This window comes from Falco punctatus (genome assembly GCF_963210335.1).
Source record: "Falco punctatus genome assembly, chromosome: Z".
Lineage (NCBI taxonomy): Eukaryota > Metazoa > Chordata > Aves > Falconiformes > Falconidae > Falco > Falco punctatus.
In genome coordinates this window covers 77,661,914-77,688,969 of record NC_137586.1, presented here as the reverse complement: position 1 = coordinate 77,688,969, position 27,056 = coordinate 77,661,914, and the positions used below count along the sequence as shown (strand labels likewise).

The 27,056-nt window shown below is 39.1% G+C and overlaps 1 protein-coding gene across 3 annotated transcripts in view; it reads right to left on the bottom strand.

Moving 5' to 3' along the window:
• The window catches only part of SKIC3 (SKI3 subunit of superkiller complex), a 51,205-nt gene that overhangs the window by 23,933 nt on the left and 216 nt on the right, over positions 1–27,056 (bottom strand). For 2 of the 3 annotated variants that reach the window (XM_080372337.1, XM_080372339.1), the window contains exons 2-25: positions 26,846–26,941; positions 26,301–26,398; positions 25,677–25,820; positions 24,552–24,643; positions 23,821–23,896; positions 21,653–21,793; positions 18,490–18,588; positions 18,285–18,393; positions 16,375–16,515; positions 14,577–14,678; positions 11,549–11,682; positions 10,791–10,877; positions 10,601–10,704; positions 10,372–10,492; positions 9,038–9,217; positions 8,123–8,247; positions 7,414–7,667; positions 4,309–4,411; positions 3,339–3,515; positions 2,257–2,401; positions 2,023–2,101; positions 1,845–1,906; positions 1,670–1,726; positions 464–532 (exon numbers count right to left, since the gene is read on the bottom strand). In XM_080372337.1, the coding sequence (XP_080228463.1) occupies positions 464–532; positions 1,670–1,726; positions 1,845–1,906; positions 2,023–2,101; positions 2,257–2,401; positions 3,339–3,515; positions 4,309–4,411; positions 7,414–7,667; positions 8,123–8,247; positions 9,038–9,217; positions 10,372–10,492; positions 10,601–10,704; positions 10,791–10,877; positions 11,549–11,682; positions 14,577–14,678; positions 16,375–16,515; positions 18,285–18,393; positions 18,490–18,588; positions 21,653–21,793; positions 23,821–23,896; positions 24,552–24,643; positions 25,677–25,820; positions 26,301–26,390 (2,691 nt within the window). In that variant the 5' untranslated portion in view covers positions 26,391–26,398; positions 26,846–26,941. The remainder of the gene's footprint in view (positions 1–463; positions 533–1,669; positions 1,727–1,844; positions 1,907–2,022; positions 2,102–2,256; positions 2,402–3,338; positions 3,516–4,308; positions 4,412–7,413; positions 7,668–8,122; positions 8,248–9,037; positions 9,218–10,371; positions 10,493–10,600; positions 10,705–10,790; positions 10,878–11,548; positions 11,683–14,576; positions 14,679–16,374; positions 16,516–18,284; positions 18,394–18,489; positions 18,589–21,652; positions 21,794–23,820; positions 23,897–24,551; positions 24,644–25,676; positions 25,821–26,300; positions 26,399–26,845; positions 26,942–27,056) is intronic. The other variant, XM_080372338.1, reaches the window with a different exon arrangement.

Below are 27,056 nucleotides of genomic sequence, written 5' to 3'. Positions count from 1 at the left end.
ACTGTTTTTGGCCCAGGTACATTAGAGACTTGCTCTTTCCAACAGTGGTATTAGAGCAGGGTCTGAGAAGACAGTTATGCAGTGCCATGTTACGAGCTAGTGGTACAGCTGAAGCTGAAATAACTAGCACCTCTGAAGACTGTGCTTTGTTGACAATGCTCAATAAAAGCTTCAGAGTACAAACAATGACTGGTCTTTTAATAGCTAGTTTCTTAGAGAACTCACAATATCAACCAGAAAAACATTATATAGAAATATCTGATGAATGTAGCTTTCATAGTATTACCACTATGGAAACAAAGGGTCCCATCCGCCCTGAAGGGAAGCAGAAGCTCCCTTTACTTAAAATATTTAATTCTCAGGAACATGATTAAGTGCCAATTATCAGGATGGAGCCCAAGTTCTCTCTTCGACTAACAACTGCTTTTGGTGCCCAGTTTTATCATTTTTTTTGACATCTTACCTGCCCAATCCAACACAGTAAATAAGAAGGCTCCAGAGACTGGGCTATCTTGAAGGCTTCATGAGCTTGCTGCAGAACCAAAGATAACAGTGCTATTGAACTGTCTCGCATGGTAACAAAGCACTTTTGAGTATACACCAGTATTGACATGCAGTAGTATTGGAAGAGATTTCATGGAGAAAATTAGGTCGCTACTAAAAAAAAATATTACTGTACCACATAGAACAATGCATTGTCCAGAGAAATAAATCAGTTTAGTCTTATTTACAAAAAAACCCTAAAACAAACAAATAAACACACACACATCCCCCAATCTTTACAAGATTGAAGTTTCCCTCCTTTCCAAATATACGTCCTTCTCATAATAATAAAAGAGTTCAGCAGCTAGATTAATGCTTGGAACAATCACTATTTTAAAATCGAGAGTCTTGGAGGATCCAGTTTTGGAAATCTGCTTTTCCTTCATGTAAACAGTTAAACAAACACCTTTTCAAAATGAGAAAACTGATTACCAGCCACAAGTCATCTTCCCCTAATGGACTGCATTATGTTTAGATTTCCTCCCTCAGTGTGGCACAATGTGAACAAAGTCTAAGCAGCAAGCAGTCTGTAATACCAAGTTATTTTTATTAAAAGTAATTCTGACCATCACATTTCAAATTAAACAAAATTTCTGTAATTCTGACCAGCAAATAGGACACGATGCAGTTTTAGCTGCATGAATACTCTGGACTTAAGTACACTTAAGATGTACTCTAATTTTTCTCCAGACATTCTGAAGGTTACACAGAATTACAGCAAATCATAAATCTGCTGATAAGCAGGAAGTAGCTATCTATGGGAAACTCAAAAACCAGAAGTTCAGTTTATGAACCTCCAAATAAAAAGTTCTTGGTCAAACCTGCTGTGCACTGGTTTGACTAACCACTTCTCAGTCTTTCCAATTTTCATTCCATCTAGTTGCCTGGAAAGCAACCTTGCTGATTCAGCAGAACTTCACATATACTTATTCCCTCTAGAACAAGTATTTAACTTATTTGCATGTCTCAGGCAAGGTACAGGTGCCAATTTAATTTCTTTCAAAGGAAGTAAATTTCTTGAATCTAAGAGGGACAATCTTCACTGGGTGCCCACACTTCCACCCCTGTATACTCACTTGAAAACAACAAATGGAAAACTGTATCTGAGGATGGGAAAGAGAGTTACCTCAATGTTTCCAGTTGCCAGATACAATACCCCCAGGTTGGTCCAGGCAACAACATTCTAGACAGAACAAATAAAGTTAAAATGAATGTATCATTACTATACTCCAAAATAACACTGCATCGGGGTAGTTTTAAATGCCCACTTGAAACAGATGGCAGCTGCCTACAGCACTTACAATTTGCTCAGCTTGAACAGATTTGATGAACGAATGTTGAGCAAGAGCATAATTCCCAATAGCTGAGGGGGGAAAGAAAAGAGAAAAGCTAAAGCTAACTGAATTTCATAACCACCATTACTCAAGTTGCCTTCTAATTTAGCGTATTACAGAACTAGGGATTTTGCTGAAGACTTACCGCTACAGGAAGCAACGACACCAAGTGCATTCCAATAAAGATGATTTTTGCTGTCAAGCCTCACAGCTTTTTTGAGACACTGGAAGAAAATCAAATGTGAATTATAATCACTAGAAGAACAAAAATTAGGACTTTATACATTTACTTACTTAGATATTGAGGACAGAGCATATGCATACAAGCCCTAACACCAATTTAAATTTTAAAGAATGTAACAGGAAAAACCACCAATACCTGTAAAGACTTCTCTAGCAGTTCACTGATCTCATTCATATCAGTGCCCACTGCTGTGAGGTGCTCTGCTTGTCGATAAAAATTTATTCCAAGATCACACCATATGCTAGGCAAAGGCATCAATTTTAAAGCTCTGCCGTAACACCTACAGAAACATGAATCACAGAAGCGTTATCCCAGGCCTCTCTGCGTGAAGAGCACAACGCTGAAAAAACATTCAAAAGAGGGCTTAAAAACCTAAACCAAGCAAACATGCACAACTACAAAAAGAAACGGACAAGAGAAGAGGGCAAATTAAAGCAATTAACACATTTTCATTCAGACAGTTATATTGACAGAATCTATCCTGGTCTAAAGGCAGTCCACAGTGCCCATCACTTGTGAAGCCGCAGATTATGCATTAAATCAAAGCTCTGTCTGTTGCAATACACACGCTTTTACTTAGAACAAGTATCAGTCATTTTTACAGTTAATCAGACCTCCCCTAGGCAGTATTTGACTTCACCTATCGTGGTTGAGATTTACTAAGCAGCTGCATTTCCTGCCTTCCACATCCAACTGCACAGAGACAGTCACAGAAGAAGCTACAGAAATACTACAAATGTATTCCCCCATCACAAGCTTCCAGGGCCAGAAACAAGGGATTTCCTCTTCCAACATACTCTAGACCCCATACCTAGGGCAAGAATTGGTAACATTTTCGTAAGGAAGTAGTGCAGACAGAAAGCTTAAAGTACTTTAGTAGTCCTGAAAGAATTAGAAACTATCGCAACCACTTCATTCAAAGAGGCACAATTTGTTGAGCGACAGGCAGGATGTAGCCATGCTCTGCAGACAGAAACAAAGAGCAGGTGCTAGAAGAGTGTTCACAGCCACTGTGGCAATCCAGGAAACACCCCAAAAGGAGTAGTGCAATTTGGAAGAAGCATGAGTCTATTTACCACCTTGCTAATCTTTGCTTGATAGGCAGGTGTTGACAGACCAGCTTGTCTTTCATTTTCTGGAAATGAAATAGTCTAGAATACTTGAGAATCTATAATCTTGAGCTGCACACAAGCTCTTGATAAAAAAAAAAATATTACCTTCCTCCCAATCTGAGCAGCTTAATTTTCTTCAGAATCTGTTTGCCTGCATTTTGACCCAGAAGGTATCCTGGAACTTGAACATTCACTTTGGTTGGTGAAATAACATGCACGCTAGTACAGGTATCTCCCAGCAGTTTCCAAAGGCAAGATACATCAGGACGGTACTTTGTTGCTCTGTAATTAATGGCATAGAAAACATGCACAACACCCATTCAGACACTTCAGTATCTTGCCCTAAAAGAAAGTTCACCACTTTGAACAAACAAGCTGTGGATTTTTGTGGGTTTTTTTGTTGTTTTCCTCCTGTTCAAGATAGAGGTCTAAAAGGTCAAAAATAACCAACAAAAGAGAAACTACAAAACATCAATGTATCCTAACTTTGTTGGGACTAAGAGCTAGTTCTGAAAATCTGCTATTATCAACATATCAGCTGATGACACCCACTCTTGCATTTCAGAGCATTAACATGTTATATTAACAAGACATGACTCATTTGCAGAAACCTGATGGACCTTAGCCTGTAACAGCAGCTATCCCAAGGTTTAATTTAGGACACTAAAGCATTCTCTATGAAATGCAAAAAAAAAAAGATTGAGAGAGGGATCCACCATTTTTGATAGAAACCCCCTCCTCCCAGCCCCATATATACAGTACTACTGGAGGTAATTGTGTGTCATTTCACACTTGGTTAAAAGGAAATGCCTTTGCATCTTCGAACAGAAACTGCAGAGCTCTGTAACTACTGCTCATTTAAGCAGCCCAAGTCCAGAATGTATTATCCAAACCATTTTCAATAAGTTTGAAATTACTTCTAGATTAGAAGTAAGTAATTTCATTACTTCTACATTAGAAGCCTGGTCCATTTGATTTGGTTTAACTGAAAATCCTCAAACACTTAACTCTTAAACTTCCACCTGTCAACCTACAATTCCAGTAGAAATGAAGTAACTGAGTATTTGGTACTAACCTTGTAAAAAATTCAAGAGCCTGGTCTATGTAATCCACAGCCTTCCTGTCAAGATAGTCATCAAGGGCTGATCTTGCCAGCATGAGATAGCACTCACCAAGTCCTGAGAATAAGAGAAAATATTCTATATGAAAAGAGATGCTGTTATGAAATGCTTGATAAAGGAGGTGTGGTGGTAGGGCAGAAGCCTGCTCAGTATTCTGCATGATACAAAGATTTATACGCTGCACAGGTTATGCCAAAATCAAAAAGACCCACAGTGCTCACAACAGAGACTTTGCTTTTAACCTATTCTATAAAGCATCAACTCTAGAATAATTTGTATATTAAATTAAACATAATTAATTATAAAAAACACAGTATTTAAGCTTCGGGTTTCTCCTCAAGTATTAAGTAAAGCCCTCATGAGAAATCTGCTCTGCATTGTTAAGTTTTTGACAAATATACTACCTTCCAGTTCACATGAGTCAAAAATCATTGCCATAACACCAAAAGAAGAACGTCAAGGTAGGCAAAAAGGGAACCCTTCTTTGAAGAAGACTTGAAATCAACATTAATCCTATTTATGTAAGGATTTACTTCATATAGTGTAGTGCGTCTGTCTTGGAGGGAGTTACTTCTCCCTGTAGCAGCTCTCCTAGTGCTGTGCTTTGTAGTGGTAGCTAGAAAGGTGTGGGAACACACCAGTGTTTTGGCATCTGCCAAGCAGTGCTCACACAGCATGAAAGATGTCCCTCCAACATCCTCTCTCACCAGTAGGTTGGGAGCTGGCACGATCTCGGGTGGGGACACAGCCAGGACAGCTGACTGAAGCTGACCAAAGGGATATTCTGTACATGTGACATTTGCTCAGCAATAAACGCTAAGAGAAAGGAGGCAGCGGGGCCAGGGGGGACATTCATTATTACGATGTTCACCTACTGGAGCAACTGCTAAGGGTACTGCAACCCTACTTCCTGGGAAGTGTTTGGACATCGCCTGCCGATGGGAAGTAGGGAATACATCTTTTATTTTCCTTTGCTTCTGCACACGGCCTTTACTTTTGCCTTACTAAACTTCCTCTATCTTGACCTATGAGTTTATTCCATCTTATTTTCTCCCTCACCCCAATTCTGCTGAGGAGGGGAGTGCTAGAGTGGCTTGGTGGGCATCTGGCATCCAGCCAAGGTCAACTCAACACATACACAAATAAACCTAACTGTTAAAAATGAACTGAATCTAACATCATGATTTCCAGCATTTTGGAACCAATAAAATAACTGCTTGTTTTATACTCTTTGCTGGAATAGTAGTGATTCTGTCTGGCGTTAAGTCACTGGCCGTGAGTACTATTAATTCTCAGTACTACTTTCACAGTTGTGAAGCTACCTTCCTCATGCTATCTTACCCTGTACCTATTCCAAACTACTAATCACAGTAGTCATGTTTTGCAAGCATCTTTATCTTGCCCCCACCAGAAGTCCCAAGATCATGAGCTTCTCAGATGCCAAGAAGCTCTGTAATCTAAAAACATTGATTTTATTCCCCAAAATTATGTATTAAAAGATATGTTGGAGCAGAGGCAGAAAAAAATCATAACATTTAGTAACACAGAAACAACAAAAAAATCAAAAAGATGTATTCAAGTCACATCACTATAGTTATTCTCTCACCTACCAGGAGACTATGCTTCCAGCAACTCCATGCAGGAACCATCTAAACTAACCAGAACAGCACCAAAAGAACACTGATTAATCTTTCAGAGTTCTTTATTTTCAAAATTATTTTTTCAGACTTTCAGGTCCACAAAAGACACCATATGAGACTAAACATTAAGGTCACTAAGAAGATGAAGACTGTTTTCAGCCTCAAAGTAGGATCTGGAGCTAACAAAATGGAGATTAGGATGTCAGAGATTATGACAGAAGGTTTAGGAGACTTTAAGAAAAGAGTAAGTATAGAGGCAAGTGCAAGGGGGGAAACCTTGATACCATGTGTGTATGTCCCCTCTGAGCATATTATTCTAAGCAATGCTGTCAATTGTCAGCTACAGACACTGAAAAAGCCATATACACATGCACACTTCTATACAACACCTTTACAAACTGCTGCTGCAGTCAGCTGTTGCCTTCTTGCCCCACAACTACTAAAACTGCCTATGTGCAATACTCTCCAACTCCACCACAGAGCTTTTGCCATGTCACTTCAGTCTGGCAAACTGCAAGTGACAAAATTATGAGAAGGTGGAGGGACAGCCACCCTGTAGCCCTTTCAGATGAAATTCTTACTGTTGCAATTATAACCCAACAGTTCTGACTTAAAATAATTGCTTACGTTTACTCGAAAAAATCTAAAGACTTTACACACAACAAAAGAACACTCCATAACTTAAATTCATACCAGTACCAAGCAGTAAACAGCATCTATTTCAGATAGATGTATGAGGTGAGAATGACTGAAGACTAAGTGGCACAGAGAATGTGAACCAAATGGTTTGGTTCTACCAGAATGTTACAGGCTCCCAATATTATACCTCTTGAGAATCGCAGTTCTATCACCAGAAAGGAGTCTCAGTTCTCCCATTTCTCTCTGCTCCCAGCTGTATACTTGCCACCTCTAACACCTGTGAGACTTCTTGGGGTACTTCCCTGCTATTTTTCATCACTTGAGAAAGCTCAGAGGGGTCTGAATCACTAAGGCTAATATATAAAGCAAGAATACACGATCAGGAGCAGCAGACAATTAGTACAGCCCATCTCTTTGAAATGGTAGCCTGGCTCCATTGCCTGCTGAGCCAGTGTTTGGCTGCTTAGGTGAAACTGTGGCACTGTTAGCTTGCTTCCTCTATCTATCTTTGATTCTTCTACCCATTTGGCTTGGTAGCTACACAGGAGTAACTACTTTTCATACCTACTTGAAAGAGAAATAATCACTTCCATGCATGATGATTTAAGAGCTTGCCAGATATTCACAGGCTACTACATACTAACTTTCATGCAGGGGATCACAGTGCTCTACATACCTGAAATCCAACCCTATCCTTCCACGCAGGAAAATCACAATACACCAAGAACTGCTCCACAAGACTGAAGCACTACAACGTGCAGAGGGAGAAATTAAAATTACCTTTCAGTGCAGGCACATAGTCTTCTGTCTTCTTTAAGATCTGCTGATAGGTAGCTATAGCATTCTCGTATTTGCCTAGAATCTGTTCAACGGCTGCAGCTTTGTAAACACTGTACACAAGCGTTGGGTTCAGCTCACTTGCCTTCCTGAAGGATTTCAGAGCTGTTGCATAGCTACCTCTGCTCAAGTAAGCCTCCCCTAGAGACTCCCAGCAGTTGGCATCCTTTGGATCAGCTCTCAGAGCTGCCTGCAAACTGCAAGTATCAAGATATAAATTTATCTAAATAAAAGGTGATATAAGTAAGTTAACATAAACAGATTATTCCCTTGCATTAAATGTTCTCAGGACACAATTATACAGAACTTTAAAAATTGTATAGTAGCATCCTCATCTTCAGAGCACATTATACAAATTAGATGTTGTACCCAGTCTTGGCTCATTATTCAGTGCTGTACAGTGCTTGTCTATGCCTGTCACCAGGCTTGTCAGTATGGAACACTGCTATGCTGAAAAGACTACATTGTGCTAATTCTGGAACTGAACACAGGACACAGCTTGCTCAGACTCATTTCCCATTGTTTAGTTCAAGCCATTCCATAATCAGCTAACTTATTTTCAAAACTTGCTAAGATCAAAGGCCACTTTACTGGGGTTTAGAGAAATTGATAGAAATTTATAGAAAATTACTTAAAACACCAGTTCACTTACTCAGCCACTGCTTGTGATGGCTGACCAGTTCTCAAGTAGTAAAGTCCACGATGAAGCCAGGCCCATTTTGCTGTACCAGGACTCGCTTTTTCAGTTACCTCATTCAGGATTGACAGAGTGGTGTCCTAACAAGGCACCAATGCCAGGTTAGTAAACATACATATGTGCAAAGATTAAGTTCTTGTTACAGAATACTCTTGATCCAGCAAATTGTTAAACTGTCCAACCTGTTAATTACTGCAATGAAACAATGTTACAGGGGCTTTTTAAAGCTGGCAGATTAGAGGAAGAAATTATCATATCCAAACACATGATTATTTCTTATGCACCTGTCTTTGCAAAGAGACAGTAGCTTCCGGAAGTTTTGTAGAGAATTTTTTTTTTTTACACTAAAGAAGGGTACAAATATTTGCCGCAAATAGACAGACTGACTTTCCAGATGTTCAAATGCTGTCTGTCAAAGTATGGATTGCCTTCTTGCTCTGTAATATCACAGGCTAAGAACTTTTTATACAATGCTATATAAGAAATATTTTTTAAATGTTCTGATGACCTTGGATGCTTTTCCTGAAAGCAGCAAGGTGGAGGATGGAGAGAAGTGGCCCGAGTTAAACATGAAAAGAAAACCAACTTTCTCTTCATGGTCCCTACGGAAAAAAATCCTTCATCTGACTCACATATGTGATGACTGCAATGTTATGCTTGGTTCCCCTATCCTTCTCCCCAGGTAGATTTAAAATGGAATTGAAGCATAAAACTGAAGCAGGTCCAACTGCGAAAGCAGCTAAGCAATGACAGAACATTTGTTTTCAGATCTTATACTCAAATACAGCGGAAACCTGAAGTGATTCCTAAAAGAGCAGGATTAACAGAAAAACAAAACAGCAGTAATCCAAAGCCCTGAATGTACAATACCGTGTCTCCAAGTTCCACACTTAAGTCTACAGCTGCTATTCCAGATTCTTCATCAGTTCCATCCAGCTCAAAAGCCCTTTTATAGCAACCACGAGCTCTACTTTTGTCTCCAGCAATATCTCTGTAGTAGTTACCTAAATAATGAAAGGCACTTCCCAAGTATCTGTCCAATTTTGCAGCCTATAAGAAAATATGAACACAATATGAGACAGCATTTTAAAGGACTATACTGACAGACAGGTCCAGTGATAACTACTTGTTCAATCTCTGCTTATCAACTTATTTAAGCTTCTTCAGTGATACATCTGAGTAGTCAAACCTTAAGATGTCAGAGGTTACTGGAGCTTTAAATATTTGCAAATCTGTTACAAAACTCATGACACAAAGTATTTTGTACATGAAATACTAAAAAGCTAGTTGAGCTTGCTACATGCCATCATTTTCACATTCTATGCCATTTCGATCATTATGCTCATACTCTTACAGCATTATATCGCAATTAACTCGAGCATTTTCTAAAGTTCCTTTTTAGATACACTTGGCAGATTTGTTTATACTTAAGAAACCCACAGCCCCCTCACAGCAAACAGCTTTGATAATAATCAAAAAACCTCACATAAAACAGTTTAGAACCAAAAGTATTGTTCACTTCAACTACATTCTCCAGTATACTCTGCTGTTACCAAAGTGCAAACTGCAGGCAATGGTTTGAGTTGCCAACACTTATCATGAAGTTATACGGTGAGTTTACAATGTCTACAGCCTTATTTTGCATATTTCCAAGTCCCCAATAAAGATATCAGACCAAATCTTTTGGATTCATATTCTTACCTATGTTCAGAGAAAAAGCCACAACCACCAAGAACCCAAAGATGAGGAAAAGCATGTGAATTGCAGGGTTTTGCAGACTTACTCCCTTGGACAGGCATTGAGACTCTTAACACCATTCTCATAATTTCTTCCTCACTTTTTTCGAATTTGAATTCTGCCTTCCCCATTTCAAAATGTCTTCAAAGATCTACACTGGTCATCTAGAAGCCTCAACTTTAAAAATCTCAAGGACAGAAGATTCAGAGAATCACCACTACATTTGGCTAAATCAAAGGCCTCAAGAATTAGGTGGAAGAGTAGAACAGAAGCAGAGAGCGCCCAGGTAACTGCACAGCTCCCTGCAATGCCTTTCTGCACAACTGAACTTGGTTTACAGGCTCTGGAGGCTTATAAATGGTAACAAGCAGAATATTCAACTCTGTCACTCCAGTCAGTGTATTTTCCATATTTGTTTCTGATATGTAAAACACTAATCCCACACAAACAGTTAAAGCAGCTTTTACCTTCAAGAACTGAGTAAGCGCTTTTCCTTTTTTTGTCTCATCACTCATGAACCAGTATGTGAGCCCCAGGTACTGATGATACTCCGCAATTTCGGCCTTTCTTTCAATAGCGTTTAGAAAACTAAATAAAAAGAACAGAGGTCAGATCAGACAAATTCTCAGAAGTTGCAAAACACTGATTCTATTCTCCCGACATTTCCCTGTTGGAGGAAGGAATAAATAAATCTACCTGCTTTCTGCCTGTTCATAGTTCTTTTGGGAGTAATGGATGAAACCCTGTAGAGCATGGGACTCAGCCAGATCAGGGTGGGACAACAGAAGCTCTTGTGAAACCTGCAAAAGGATGTCATTCTTCTCTAGTTACTTCCATGAAACCAAAAATTCTATTTTGCTTACAGGAATGACAATACAGCACTAACCTTTGAAGCCTGATCCAGTAAACCTTTGTTTAGATAAGCCTGACCTCTGACAGCCAAAACCACTGGATCGCTGCTTGCATCCACAATCTAGAAAACCAGGTAATAGACACAACGAAGTTATTCTCTCCCCAGATTATGAAATCAAAGGTGTCAAAGTAGGCAGACTGTATGAAGATACAAGACAAGAAATCATGTAGATAGAATACCCTTCCGAAGCCTTAGACAGAATAGTTTTGATGGAGAACAGGTAGAAGATTGTAGAGAGCAAGGACAAGAGTACAGAAGTCTGAATAGTGAAGAAACTGTGAGACAAAAAAAAAAAAAAAAGAGGGAAAGCAATTTCTGCTTAAAGCTTAATCATTCAATCTTAAAGGTAATATGCTCTTGTTCTTTACTAATGACAAATGAATGAAAAACATCGCGAACAGGATTGTAACAATAACTCAAATTAAGATGAATAAAATCCATAGAACCAGCAAGAACCCAGCAGCACTGAGCAAGACCAGACAAGGTCAAAAGTGACAGCTTCCAAAATTAGTGTTGTGAGTGAAAAAAAGAGTTGTAGCAAAGACTAAAAAAAACCCAAAAAACAAACAGAGAAGGATGGAGTGCTTGGATTACTCCATAGTTGGTTGTTGTCTAAACTACACAATGTAAACAGATGGCAAGGGGAGAAATACACACCTTGAGTTTTTAGAACAGAAAGATGAGAGCACTTTTTAAAATAAGAATATATACCTTTTAGTCTATGAAAATACCTGCTCAAGTGCTCTAATGGCTTCTTCTGCAGCATCAGCATCAGCTATTTTAATCAAAGCCTCTGCTTTCAACTGAAGGATAAGGTTCTTCCACCGAAGACTAGGGCCCTCAGGAGTTTGAAAAGCCTCAAGAGCTGTTGACAACAGAAAAGTTACATCAAGTAAAGACAGGAAAAGGAACTACAAACAGCACCATGTTTCCACCTTTTTTTAAATCTTGTTAATCACACTTTTTCAGTCTAGTAGAGCACCACTTAATAGAACTTTTTTTTTTGACTGCTATCCCCCACGCTGAAGAAATTGTTCTGTAAAATTTCTATCCGTTCAAGTTTAAAGGTTAAAACAATTCTAGAAAGTTCCTTTCAGACACATGGAGAGACTGATTGCTTTCTAGCTGCTGGCCTTACAAAGGCAATGCTAAATTTTTCTGATACACGTTCTGAGAAAACAATGACCTTTCAATAAACAAGTTGTTTTACACTTCAGTGTTTAAATAAGTATTATTGAAACCATGGATTTAACTCTCTGCCTGTGCAAAGGTAACTTTTGTACCTTTCTATGCAGCATTGATTACTTCTCTAACAGAGTACCTCAGAAAATGAGTGCATCTCTGTTCAGCTTCAGCATTCTCCAAAGGCAAGATCTTTCAGAGTAACTCAATTAACTCTATTTATTTGCACATATGATTAACTTCTGTCTGACTTGATACAGCCGGTAAGACAGGCCAAGCATAAAACAATGCTTCTCCAGGATTCTCTTCAACTTTACACATGTTCTTTAGACTCAATGAAACTTTCTGCATCAATAGCATCTTTTAGCAAGGCACAATAGCTTAGCTTAAATCTTGCACTGAGAAACAAAACTTAATTCATTTTTTCTGAGCCTGCCAGCTTTTAGTTTCATTTGGTACTAACTAGACCTCACACAGGAAAACAAAACACCTATCTTTACCTATCTTCCACACCACTTCCAACTTCACAGATTTCAAAATCATCTCTTCTCCAGGCCAGAAAAGGATTTTACAGGCTATTTACTTGTTCTCATACGCTGCATTTTCCATACATTTGATCATCCTTATTACTAGGCTATTAACTTCTACTATTACTTTCTTTTTGAGAAGAGGGGGATGGATACCAAAACCACACACAGATTTCAACAGGCTGCTGAAGTTCCTAAAGCAGCTGCAGTTGGTGCTCTGCTTCACTAACCATTCCCTTCTCTTTGTAATTCCTAACATTTAACTTGGTGTAAAGAATAGAAGGGGAAAGAAACAGTCATATTTTTTCATACAAAATGAGGACCTTTCTGCTCTCTACTTCAACAAGACTGCAGGATAGTTTTGCGGGAACATTTCTTCCCACAATTGCATGATTTTGTATTTAAGACAATGGAATTTTTTTCATTATTTTAACACCTAGTTACCCTCTCTGGTAATCACGTCTTGGTTTTGCAGTCTGCTTTGAATAGTAGCAAACTTTGTAACCTTATTACTCAACAACCATGAATGACTAGAAAAGAGAACGAACAACACAAATATCAGTGAAAACATCAAGGACACCTCCTTCCAGCCTGAAAACAAGCATTATTACTATATGGTGCTTTAGCTTTTAACTTATGTAAAACTGACAAAACTCACTCAATGCTACAACTTTACTTCTTAACCCAATACGGCTTATTTTCCTTAACAGTCTTGTAAAAAATCTTATCAATTACCACGTAGAAATCAGGGAAGTCTGATCACATCTCCCTTGCCTATGTGCTCGTAAACTCCTTCAAAGAGTTCTACAAAACCAATTTTACTTTACAAAAGCTATGTTGTCTAACCTCCAGAACAATTCTTCTACATAAACTCTCTAACTCTGTTCTTTCAGCTTTAACTAATTCAACCACTAAACATACCAGACATGTCGGTGGTTTCCCTGATCTTTCCTAGAACCCTTTTTAAAAGTTAGGATCATGTTACCTACCTCCAAGTATCTGGGTGCCAAGACAGTTTAAGCAATCAATTACATAAACCCCTTAGTACTTCAGCAATTTCATCTTTCTGTTCCTCTGTCAATTCCTAGGTCAGGATCCTACAGTTCCTTAATGCTAATTTTTCTTGTCTTGTTTTGTAGCACCTTCTAGTAATGTTATAATCACAGACAAGTTGTTCAATGAATCCCCTGAAAAGTAGGGTCATGGTGTAGAAATCACCCTGAGCTGTTCCGCACTGAACACAAATGGGAAAAGCATCACCTCACTCACAATCACCTCACAAATTTCTTTTTACCTACTTTTTCCTGTTTTCACATTTTCTCCAACCAAATGTACAGGCTTTTTGAATCTCGCTCACTGGCAAGTACTTCCCTTTGCTTTTTATAATTTCCCATGACTGTTTAGCCAGGTCTGCATACATTTACCTCATCAAGTCTTTCTTGTGGAGTTTTTTATCACGTTTGTCCCTGTCAGAAAAAAGTCCACGTTGGCTGCCCCTTCATTTATAACCATCAGATAATGGTTCTATTCAGGTCAGACAGACACCACTAGATTGTAGTAAGTGCCTTCATTCCCCATTAGCATGGATGAAGATTTACATTCAAGTGAGGCTTCTTAAGCTGTACTATGCAACATTTCTGCATTTTACATTAACTTGATTAAAATCTTAGGTATAAATATGAAGTCTATCAGACTAAAAATTTGACACCTATCCTTGTGGTTTCAGGCAATTACCTGCTGTTTGGCTGAGTTGGTCAACCACCAGCTGAGTAAGTACTTCAGAACATGCAAACCTTTTAAATATTAACCATCAGGCAGCTTTCTGGTTCTGCTTAGCCAAGTATTTTCTCTTTTCCTAAGACCAAGCAGCCCAAGGTGCTCTTCAGCTGTCCTAAACCAAGAGAAGCAGGGGACACCAGCACAAGTCATGACACTGCAAAAAGCAAAGGACTATGCTGCACACTCATATCTACAATGCAAAGGCCACACTGGCTGAACTACATAAAGTGGTGTACCCCTGCAGTTGCTCTTTTGATTAGCAGGCAGTTACCTTGATTGCAGGACAGGACAGCATCCCTGTGTTTGTGAATTTTCATCTGTGCTTCTGCCAAATAATGCCATGCTGCTGGACACTCACTAGTCTTCTGCAAACCTAACAGAAGAAGAGTTTTAAAAGGCCCAAAGAAAAGTTGCTTAGGGCTGCAAAGACATTGTAGCTGGTGTAGATGCTGTATGAACATACAATGCCATCAGAAACACATTACCAATCAGATAGTAACACTTGCAGTTATTTTTTTCTTTGAGCCTTATTTTGAACTGGTTTAGACATACAGATCTCAATGCAGTAAGGCAAAGACTAAGAAGCACATAAGCTTTTCTTAGGCTTAAATTTGCATATAATATTAAGTATACAGAAAATAAAAAGGGGAAGAAGTGAGGAAATACACAACACTAGCTTAGGGTGAGTTTTTGTTTCAAAAAGAAAAAAGTCCTTCACTTTGATGAGACATTAACATCAGCAGCCCGTAGACCGCTTAGTTTTTTCTCAGGAACCAGAGAAAATCCTATAGGATTTCAAGACAGCAAAAAAATGGCAAGACTGTTTCACTGGAACTTCTTGATAAAGTTGCTTTAATTAAAGATTCAATAACAAAGCTGAATCTGAGTCTTCTAATAGCAATATATATATATGTATTGCTATTAAATAAATGCCTTGAAGGTTCAATGCCTAAGATGCAAACGTATGGCTTACTGAAGAAGACATTACTTCCAAGCTTTACACATTTACACATTTTATCAAGAGCCTTGAACTTTGCATTGGCCCCTTCATGAGCAGAGTATTACATGTAAAAATAAAACCAAAAAAGCTATTTGGGAGATGTATCTTTTGTCAAACCAGGATGTGTGTTTTGTTAAAGCATCTAGCAGTCATTTAAGCCAGAAGAATTTGCTTTCCATGGAAGACCTTTTCCTCTTAAGCACCTGACATTTTTTATTTCATATTTTGGGCAAGACACGTTATTTCACTGTCAGTAAGATACTGTAGAATATTCCAAAATCCAATTTCAGAAACCGTCTGATTCTAAACCTGGGTGAAAGTAAGCAAGGTATCCCAGCCTGACTGACTCATGGTTGCTTAGATCCCAAATGTTTATTTAACCAGCTTTCTCAGTAAGTTGTTTTGAATTTCCCATGGCCAGAACAGTGAGAGTGGATAGTCTTATTTTCCCGCAAGTATACTTATGAATAATTTTCAAAGAGCTTTGCTATTTCAATATAAGCAAGATAATTACAGGTCAGCATGACAATTCTTCAGTGAATCTGGCTACTGTAAAAAAAAAATAATCCTCTGGTATTTCTCTTTAGATACCCAATAAAAATGTTTACCCAATGTAAGTGTTAAAAAGGTCTTAAAATGATGTAACTTCAAAGCAAAGTCACTTTTTTTCAGGTATAGAAATGCAGTGACTAGACTTGAGAAGCTGTATGGTATTTTACTTTGTAAATTCCACATTCCCTCATTAACTGCTATTGCTGTATTTACTGCTTCACCTAGGTATTTCCCCAGTAATGGTCACATTAAGAAAAAGGTTGATGCTGATCACACCAAAACACTACAGAGCTGACTATAACAGTAATGATAGACTTCAAAGGCATTATATTAAAGCTGTATTTTTAAAAAAAAATAAATGTCCAATCACAGAAAGTGTTGAGTATTCTTTTAAAATCCAGCTGTCTTAGAACTGGCAAAGTATTATGCAAGTATAAGATTCCCAAAATACCCAGCATAAACTATCTGGTGTTCAAGTTACCTTAAATTACTTATATACCTCATATTACACATTTACCTTCAGTAAGACTCTTAACAGCCTCTTTGTATTTCTTTTCTTGGATGCATTTTATACCAAAACCAATGATGCCTGGACCACTACTTGCATCCATCTCCAAAAGCCTGGAGAAACAATGCAGGGCCTCTTCTGACAAAATACCTGGTTTCAGAAAAAGAAGTATTTTTATAAAGTTTTAAATTTTTTAAAAAATGCAAAATACCTTATCTACATAAATATGACTCCTATCCTTTGCTCAAAGTAATTAATATATTAACTAAGCTTTTTTCCAAAGGTACTACATGCTTACCACCCTCTACCTTGAAAACAAACACAAAACCTAAGCAGTTACCTAAATACCCAGTAGCATCAAACAAAACAGTCCAAAACCTGAATTTTTAACCAGTTGTGTTAAATTACTACAGGTGTAGTTCCTTTATTAATAAAAACTAATTCCTTCACATGGTTCTCATGTAAGTCCAGCTGAATACCCACATGTTAAAATCTGCCATAATTAAATCAAAATAATTTCCTTCCAGAGCAGCCTTGTGTACCTACAAATTTGTTGTGATGAGCTTGCTGCAGCAGTCTTGCTGTGAAACCACATAATGTCTTGGCTTAATTTTAACTGATGCCATGAACTTTTAACACTTGTGTTGAGCTGTGATTGTATACCTGGCAGTCATGGCTTAAAGCAACTGTTGTGACTTGAGCAGTCTCTGAACTACTATTTTCTTTAAAAAATGATGGACTCATTTGACTTAAAGGTTGCCTTTGATCTGCATTTGGTAAAGGTGACTAATAATGCAGCCAAGTTACAAGCCCGCAAGTTTGGGCTATGAGTATTACAACACAGTTGCAGGGACTCAAATACAAACAAAACAGCCTTATTAAAACCTAAGCATCATCCTCCCCACCCTGAGATGGCTGTGGGATGATGAGATGTTGTCAGAGTATTGGTGTATAAGAGCTATGCCAATCAGATGCTCCTCTTCCTTTAGAAATTAGTTTCTACATGTTTCTCTGAACTGTAAAGCATTCTCATGTGGAGATGTGTCTGGGACTCATTTGTCTTCATTTGTTCCAATCAAAGTGAAAAATTCTCTCTTGTTTTATGTCGTTACATTATTTCATGAAGCCTACCTTCAAAAAATAGAAAAGGCCTTCTATTCTCTACGCTGGAAGAATTATTTTTCTTTATCTAAACCAGAGAGGGATTTTTCCTGATTTTCTTTCCTTGTTTCAAAAAGAAATGAAATCAACTTCTGATGTCTTAAACAGTAAAATAAAAGACCAAAACTCAGCAGCTACCTTTGAAAATGCTGAGAAAGTGTCCAACACTACTGTAGTGTTGTTTAGTGAACTACTGAAAATAGCAATTTTATACTTTCAGATCCCTGCACTACTGAACACACTATGGTATTTTTTTTCCTTAGAGGTTCTCCTGTACTACTTAGAACAAGTATCTAAACAGATCTCTTTATTACCTATTCGCCAGACATCCTTTTGAAGAGTTTCACAAACATTTGGATTTTTTGCCAAGAGACATTTTCTGTGTCAAGAATAACCTGTATCTAGCCTGTCCTCAGCCTTAGAGCACTGGCTAGCATTCTCCGTTTCCTCTTCTAAGCTTAAGCAGCTAACCGTATCTGGAGAGGCTGCTTTCAAGTTTTGTAAGGCATTCTTTCTTTGTGACTTTGTACATTGTCAATGTTGGACTTAACTCACAGTGCCACTTTACAGTTACCACACAGTTACAGAGCTAGAAACAGCAAATCATAGGACCTAACACTTTGCATTTCCAGACAGGCAGAAACAGAACACAGAAGTAAATAGTGCACTTGTATTGGGTTGTGTTAAAAAGATAGTCACAAAACTAACTATAAAAGAAATAATTTAAGTCCCAAAATGTCTAAATCCAGCCTACTCACCTGACTGAATAAAGTGCAAGCAAAGTACTTCTAAAGGATAACTCACAGTAGGATACAAAGCCATCATATCATTACAGGCCTTTGCCAACCTAGGTGTTTCATGAGGAAACTTGAACAGAAAAAAGATAAATAGTTATTTGTATGAATTAACACATGTGGACTATTACATCTATTCACTGATGAAGACAGATTAACATAACCTTACTTTTGACAAGCACTGAATAAAGTCCTTGTAAAGATTTTGGTGGTCTTCACCAGGAATGGGGTCAGCAGAATTCATCGCATGTTCAAACGCAGTCAAAAACTGCAATAAGAAATAATTAGCACTGCAACAAACAATGACCCTAGGAAAATGTTATCATCATAGAATAGGATATTTCAGTTGCAAGGGCCATACAAGGATCATCTGGTCCACCTGCCTGACCACTTCAGGGCTGCCCAAAAGTTGAAGCATGCTGTTAAGGGCACTGATCAAAACCTCTTAAACACTGCTAGGCTTGAGGCATTGACTGCCTCTCCAGGAAGCCTGTCCCAGTGTTTGACCACACTCTCAGTAAAGAAATGCTTCCTATTGTCCAGTCTAAACTTCCCCTGACACACCTTCCAGCCATTCCCACGTGTCTTGTTACTGGATCCCAGGGAAAAGACCTCAGCACCCCCCTCTCTGCTTCTCTTCCTCAGGAAGCCGCAGAGAGCAGTGAGGTTGCCCACCAGCCTCCTCCTCTCCAAACTAGACAAACCCAGAGCCCTCAGCTGCTACTCACAGGATGTGCCTTCCAGTTTTCTATAGCTATGTGGATAAATACATGTTGTTACCTGGATCCTACTAGTTAAGTTTATACTAGTACTGTGAACAGAGAAGCAAGTTCCTTATCACAAAGTAGCACTCAGATAGCAGCCAAAGCATGTGAATTCTCTAGTACAAGACTGTGGATAACTGGCTAGCTGAAAAGGGTCACATAGACATAGTCCAGCTGGCTGGACAAAAATGCACATCGCTCTCAGCTTACCTGAAGTAAAGCAAAAATACACTATCCTTGGCTGTTCTTGTTACACAGTAACAGGAAGATCGCGGTGGGAAAAGAATGTTGCAGGTGGGAACAGATAACTACAGAAGAGAAACTAGGGGCGGGCTTGGTATTTAGGCAACTAACCAATAATGAGCTTAACTTTCGTAGTATGTATGAGCTAATTATAACAAGGCATAAAAGGTGACTGTAAGGTACAATAAACGAAGTCTGCTGATCACTATATTGAGTGACTGTGTCTTCCCTCCGTCACGACACAAGACGAAGCAGTAATACGTTGTTTCGTAACACAGGGTGGGTACAAGTAAGGTAAAATTTCTAAAAATGTGAGATTCTTCTCCACACCTAATCTCAATTCAAAGGACTCAGTACCACAAAAACTAGGTTACTATTCTCTACGGTTAGCTGTTAGCCCTCCCCTCTGCTCTAGTCTAGAAGTCTAGTTTTGTATTTCTTGAATCCATATATATTGGAGGACACAGGCACCAGAGAGCACAGGCTACAAACAAGCACGCTGAACAAGAAGTTGCCCACAGTTTGTCACAGGTGAAATACGATGCTGCCTTCAATGCCACATCCTTCCAGGTTCAGGTGCTTTAACCAAAACTGCAGTAACATGAACTGTAGATCTGCATGTGAAATTTATGCAACTGGTATTTAATGCAACTTTTTTTTGTAAACTTCTTGTTACCAAAAAGAAAGCAGTGCTGCCTGCAGCACCTTTTTCTATAATAGCTTGCAGAGTTAAAAGCATTCGCCTTCTCAAATAGCAGAGATCATGATTCAGTTTTCTGCTATCTGAAATTATTTCAATTTATATTTGCTACCTTTCTGGAGCACTGCTACTAGCCAGAATGGAAATGAGAAATTTCCACCCTTCCTTCTGAAGGAGGTTCATCTTGCAAGAACAGATAATCAGACAAAATTAACTTTGGCCATAGAAAACACAGGATCAGTATAATTCATGATCCTTTTTTTTTTGCCCTATTTAGCTTTGACATATCCTAAAAAGTGAGAGCTTAAAATCTACAGAAGAAAACCTGAACAAAAGCATTACTATCTAGAATAAGCACTAGGTACGAAGAAACAGGAAAACAGCACAAAGCTACTTCCTCAAGCTCAGAAGAAAGGTGAGGGAGTTTGTTTTGGGGAACTCCTGTTCGGGGTTTGTGTGGCAGGTTTCTGTAGCAGTGTGTGTGTGTGGTCTACTACAGGGGTGGCTCCCGTGAGAAGCTACTAGAAGCTTCCCCCATGTCCAATGGAGCCGATGCCAGCCAGCTCCAAGATGGACCCGTCGCTGGACAAGGCCAAGCCCATCACCAACAGTGCTCACGCCTCTGGGATGAAATATTTAAGAAGGGGGGGAAAATGCACAACTGCAACCAGAGAGGAGTGAGAACACATGAGAGGAACAATTTTGCAGACACCACGGTCTGCTGGAACAGTCTGTTCCTGAAGAGTCCCACAGAAGGAACCCATGCTGGAGCAGTTTGTGAAGAACCGCAGCCTGTGGGAATGACTCATGTTACAGAAGTTTGTGCAGGACTGTATCCCATGGGAGGGACACCACACTGGCACAGGAGAAGAGCATGAGGAGTCCCTCCTCTGAGGAAGGAGTGGCAGAAACAATGTGTGATGAACTGACCGCAGTCTCCATTCCCTGTTTCCCTGTGCTGCTGGCAGAGAGGAGGGAGAGAAAATCAGGAGTGAAGTTGAGCCCAGGAAGGAGGGAGGGATGGAAGAAAGGTGTTTTTAAGATTTGATTTTATTTCTTGTTGCCCTGCTCTGACTTCTAATTAGCAATAAATTAATTTCTCCAAGTTGAGTCCATTTTGCCCATTATGGTAATTAGTGAGCAATCTCTCCCTTTCCTTATCTTGACCCATGACCCTCTCATCATTATTTTCTCTCTCAGGTCCAGTCAGGAGGGGAGGGATAGAGTGGCTTGGTGGGCGCCTGGCATCCAGACAGGGCCAACTCACAACCCTGTCAAAACCGATGAGTGATGATTCTTATAACATGCAGAGACAGAACAATGCATCACTGTGCTACAGTGCAAACCTAGACTCCTGCAAAACTTGGGAGGCATTTAATGAAGGAATTCCAGGACAACTGCTTGGATTTAGGTACCTGATTGCACCTAATACCCACCGCAGCTGCTGCACCCTCACAGTTTTTGTCAGAAGTAAAACTACCCACCTTTTCCTGAGAAGTTTAGTACCATTGAACATTAACGAGACTAATAGTCACAAGATTTGCATGGTTTTTAAGGCTTCATTAGAAATCTAGCTGCAGTGTACACATATATGTATCTAGATGAGTAGCAGTGAGAAACATTACCAGCTGTTCAGTCTTATTATCTTGGTTCTGTGTACTGTCTTTCAGTAACTGGATCATCTTCTTCCAAAGCTGATGAAGCTCTGCCTTTTCTGCACCTTCCTCCTGCTTCATTTTTATTAGTTTGTGCCATGTTTCAGCCACCTGTCAAGAGGAACATATGAACCAGGCTGTCACTCTTACACAAGCTTTCCAATTACTGTCAACTCTACTATAGTAGGGTAGAAAATAGAGTAGCATTTAAAGTAACGACCCAGACTTACCTGCTTCCTGATTAAAGCAGTACCAAGTCCCAAAATCATAACAAGTCTCAAAACCATAACAAGTCCCAAAGGGACCTGTCCACCTTCCAAGGTACAGTAAATAAGGAAGGCAACATCCAGAGTATGAATCCTGACTCCAGTTCTTGAAGGAAATCAACAGTAAAAATAAACCTAAACAGTTCTCCGATAAACTCTGAAGAAAAAATTAAGTGTTGTTGGATCTACAGCACTATGAACACAGAGAGAACAGCAGTAGTCCGTGTTGACATTCCAGTGTGGATATTGTGGTTTAACCCCAGCCCAAAACTAAGTAACCTGCATTTGCTCACTCACTACCTGCCCTCTGCCAAGGGATGGGGAAGAGAATTGGAAAGGAATGTAAAATTCAAGAGTTGAGAGTAACAATTTAATAATTAAAATAAAATAGGAGAAAAAACCCAAACCAAAAAATAGTAGTAACAATTATAATGCAAAGGATGCAGAAGGAGAGAGGAATAAAATCCAAAGGGAAGTGAGAACAAAAAGGTGATGCACAATACAACTGCTTGCTACCCACTGAGCAACACCCAGCCAGCACCTGACCAGTGATCAGCCAGCTCCAGCCAACCCCCACCCCCACATCCCCTCAGTTTACATACTGAGCATGACATTCTACAGTATGGAATATCCCTTTGGCCAGTTTGGGCTGCCCAGATTGGCTGCGTCCCCTCCCAATTTCTTGTGACCCTCCAGGCCTCTTCCTGGCAGGGACTGAGAAACTGGAAAGTCCTTGCCTTACTATAAACATTACCTAGCAAGAACTAAAAAAAAACCTCTATGTGTTATCAAAATTGTTCTTACACCACAGCCAAAACACAGCACAGCACAAGCTACTAATACAAAAATTAATTCTATCCCAGCTGAAACCAGGACAGTGGAAAAGTCAACGTAACTGAAAAAAAAAAAAAAAAAAAAAGACAACAGCACCTTGAAGTCTAACTTGCAGTTTCCCGTTGTGCATACAGCCTTCATACGCTGAACTATCAGCACTGAATTACATTTCAGAATCTGGTATACAAAGAGGCTTTGGAGCCAATTAATAGTTTTGAGCCTGATGTTAAGTAATAACGTAAAGGTTTTAATTTTCCATTGTTGGAGAAAAGGGGAAAACATGACAAGGAGTGAGACCACACACCACCCTGTAAGAAAGCAACCTTATTAAAGAGTAAAGGAAGAGTGAACAGCGTAACTGCAAAAACATGTGTCCTGTAATATTACTGCAAGGACTATAGGCAAGGTTACTGTTGAACCATTCAGGCATTTAACAGCTCCACCTTGTGGTAAACTGACAAGGGCCACGTCTGCTTCTGCAATGGTGACGCTGACACGGATTTCAGGAGTGCTACGCAGGCTGAAGCTTGGGTTTCCCCGGAGCAGCTTTAGTGTCCTTATTGTGCATGCAGTGCAGTATGTAAGCATGAGTTCAGGTTGACTACAAATTCCACCTTACCCTCTGGCATGCAGTATCAGGGACAGTCTAGGGATCTAGGGATCATCTCCCAGGTGAAGAGCTAATCATAATACGTAGAAGCGGCCAAGCTAAGGCAGAGGACATCCGACTCCCACATACTACATGTAAATGTGCATTTGGGATTGTCGCTGACTTCTAGAAATAAAACAGGATGGGCCACCCTTTCAGCCTGTATACTAACATTCCTTTTCAGGTTTTGTCAGTTTAATATACTGCATCCAAGTCTTACACAGTGAAAAAAAACTGACTTAAAAATCAGTCCTTCTTGGTTGTGGCCCACAAGGAGATCTTAAGTGGTCTGTGACCCAAAAAACTGGGGATTCCGTGATGAAAAGTGGTTAGTTCTGATCAAATGGAAATTCCTTGTTAGAAGACAGAAAGTAAAGTACTCAACCTACCTCTAAATACTTCTTTTCTTGATGATATAGTTCCACAAGCTTGTTACATACATCATACCATTTCTGCTTGTCACCACTAGAAAGAAGAAAATCCCACACAAACAGATGAAGTTTGTTTTCCATAAAACCCTATGTTTTTCAAATTTTGACAATAGTTACTAGATTCAGTTGCCAAAAAAACATTTATAATAAATACTACAGATCTCCCTAGTTGTTTTACTCATTGCTTCTGTAACTGAGTAAAAAAATTAAAATTACTTTAAGGGATTGTATTTTTATACAATTTTCAAATTAAGGAAACAAATGGAACACTCCAGTCACCTACAGTGACAGCTGAGAGTTAATGTGTTTAGATCTATAGCTGTATGAATCAAGATGACATACATTCTGTGACCTTAAAGAAGAGATAAATAGACCGACTTATTAATGCAGACAGTGAACTATCAAAGCTAAATGCTTCAAGACAGCAAGTTTAGAGACAGGACGACACAGAATTCTCTAAATTACTAGCCTCAAGTAAAATTATTCCAAGAGCTTTTCCCTATCAAAAGGGGCAGGATCAAGAAACCTTAACACACATACAGCAAACATTAGTAATGAGTACTGACCCACTGGTGTAACAAGGCTTTCAAAAAAAAAAAAAAAAAAAAAGCAGCCTATCCTGTGTATCAGCAATGGCATTCACTGAACTAGAAATCTTACACTAAATTCTACTATTCAAAACTCTTTACCTTTCATAGAGTTCCAAGAGCTTGTGGTAAACGTTTGCTAAGTCTCCTTTGACATCTGTTTGGTTGGACTTCTCATAGAAATTTGCTAATCCCTTTAAAAAGAAAAAAAAAAAAACAAGCTAATATTTGACATCAACAGTATCTGTTACTGCTGCCTACAAAAATTATTCCATTGCCTTCAATGGGGCCAAGTATTAATGCAGTAATCTCTGAGCACAATCTAAATTGATACTTCTGTACAGCCTCCTGAATCTACTTATTTTAAGTTAAAAGCTTCCCTCACTTTCTTAGCTAATACCAACAATATTTGAAACTTTTATATATTACATAATCTTGTCTGCATAATACACAGTATACAAAGCACACTAAGTCATATGATAGAAGACCTACAACCAAATATCATACCATCTTGTAGATTAACAGCCAGAATTTGACTGCAAAGCTGAGGAAATTTCAATATATCTCAATATACTGAAATCAGGCACCAACAGTTATATTTTAAAAAGGTATTTATATTGAAAATACTAAGAACCTTACTAACTTAGAAAAAATACCGATTGTTACTATCAGAAACAGATTTAATATGCAACCTTACCTTTCACAAGTCTCCAAATAACACAACTATAAACTGTTACAGGTTATCATGCACACATCATCCATCACACAGTGATTTAAAATGTGTACTATTGTTTATAAGTAACAACAAAACTCAGTAACAATCCACTACACATTAGAAAAGTAAGTTACTAATAGAACATGTTCTCTCCTATGAGAGCCGTTGTCAAATGTTTCATGAGCTACAAGTACCGAAACTCCTAGGCATGGATCAATTTCCAGTATGTTTCAGTTCATGTTCTCTTACACATTTCACTGCTACCTAGTCTACAAAAGAAATAAGAACTTAAAAATACTGAAACGAAAGTTCACCCTGCTATACATATGCAGCCACCCACAGCTTTACTTTGGATGCACAAATAATACGAACCTCTGCTACTCTGAAGCTTCAGTAGAACTAAGGGCCCAATGAGAACACAATGTAAGTCTCAAACTCTGCTTTGTTCCTATATTTAACTCCATTGTGACACTTTTCAGCAAAATAAAAAGTGACTCTGTACTTTCACCTACCTGCCATGCCAGTAACTGGTTTGGTTCAAGTTCGATAGCCTTCTTATATGCTCCTTTGGCCTGATCAGGCTGCTCCAACTCAGCTGCTGCCACGCCAATAAATACCCAAGCATTGTAGTTATTTTTTTCTTGCTTCAAGACTGCCTAGAAATGCACAATTTTAAGAGAAACTGATAAACGACATGCATCTTACAGATCCATGTGTTAATTAAGTTTTATTGTTACAGTTTGGTGAATTATTCTATATGGTAATACTAGAAATTATGTAACTTTTAGGAAGAGACTAAGAATGCTTCCTATCTGAACTATTCAGCCAACAACCGTATCTGCAGCTCAGCAATTAAAGCACTCCTGTCAACGTCTGGGTTAGAAACACATTTTTATTTCCGTCATTCCAGACTTAATATTCTTATTGCCACACATAAGCAAACGTAAAAGGAAGGGGAACAGAAGTTTGTGCATGGGCAACTAATATGAATGACTGATGCAGTAAAAACTGAGAATCAACCTCACCTATTACATCAGTAAGGTCTCCACATCTGCATTACTATACAGCTGCAGGGGTATGGGAACAGCAAATAACATGTGCTAAAATATTAGCCTCCAAGTAAAAAAATCAATTACCTTGCAATGTTTCAAAGCTTCCTTATATTCTTTATTTCGTATTGCATCTCTAGCACTCTTTAACGCTGCCTTCACCTCTTTATTTGACATTGTGGCTACTAAGTAAAAAGGACATATGATCAGTTCTTACAAAATGGCATACTGAAACCAAAACATCGTTTATATCCTACTGCAATTGCACGGAGAGTTATTTTAAACACAGAAATATAGTACAATATGCCAAAACGCATACAGCACAAAAAGATTGCTGGGACATCATTGAAATTACTTACACTTAGCTTCAAGGCAGGATTAAGTCAATATTCCAAATAGTTAAATGGTAAGTAGCTATCCCAGAAGGAAATTTTTTATTAAGGTTTAAGAGGAATTTAAACAGGAGGAAAGATGTTATATGACGGTCACCTTCAGACTCTGAAGACACCTGGACATAGATTCTTTCAAGAGGAATTGCTAAGAAGCAGCAGCCCCTGCTTAAGAGGCATACTGCGCTGGACACGCGTGCAAGGGGTTCCCCAGCGTTGCAGTTTTTCTTGTGTGCTGCCTACCGTAGTGCGACGGCCAGCTTCTCCTTCACGTTCGGGTTCGTTCCACGCTACTCCTCCTGCGCTCACCCTCGCGGCAGGCCCCGCTCCGGACCGCAGCTGCAAAGCCAGAAAGAACCGGCGTGAAGGCCACGGCACCGAAAGGCCGGGCCGCGGGGTCCACCTGCGGAGGCGGCCCCTCTCCGCCAGCTCATCCGGGCGCGGCCGCAGGTCG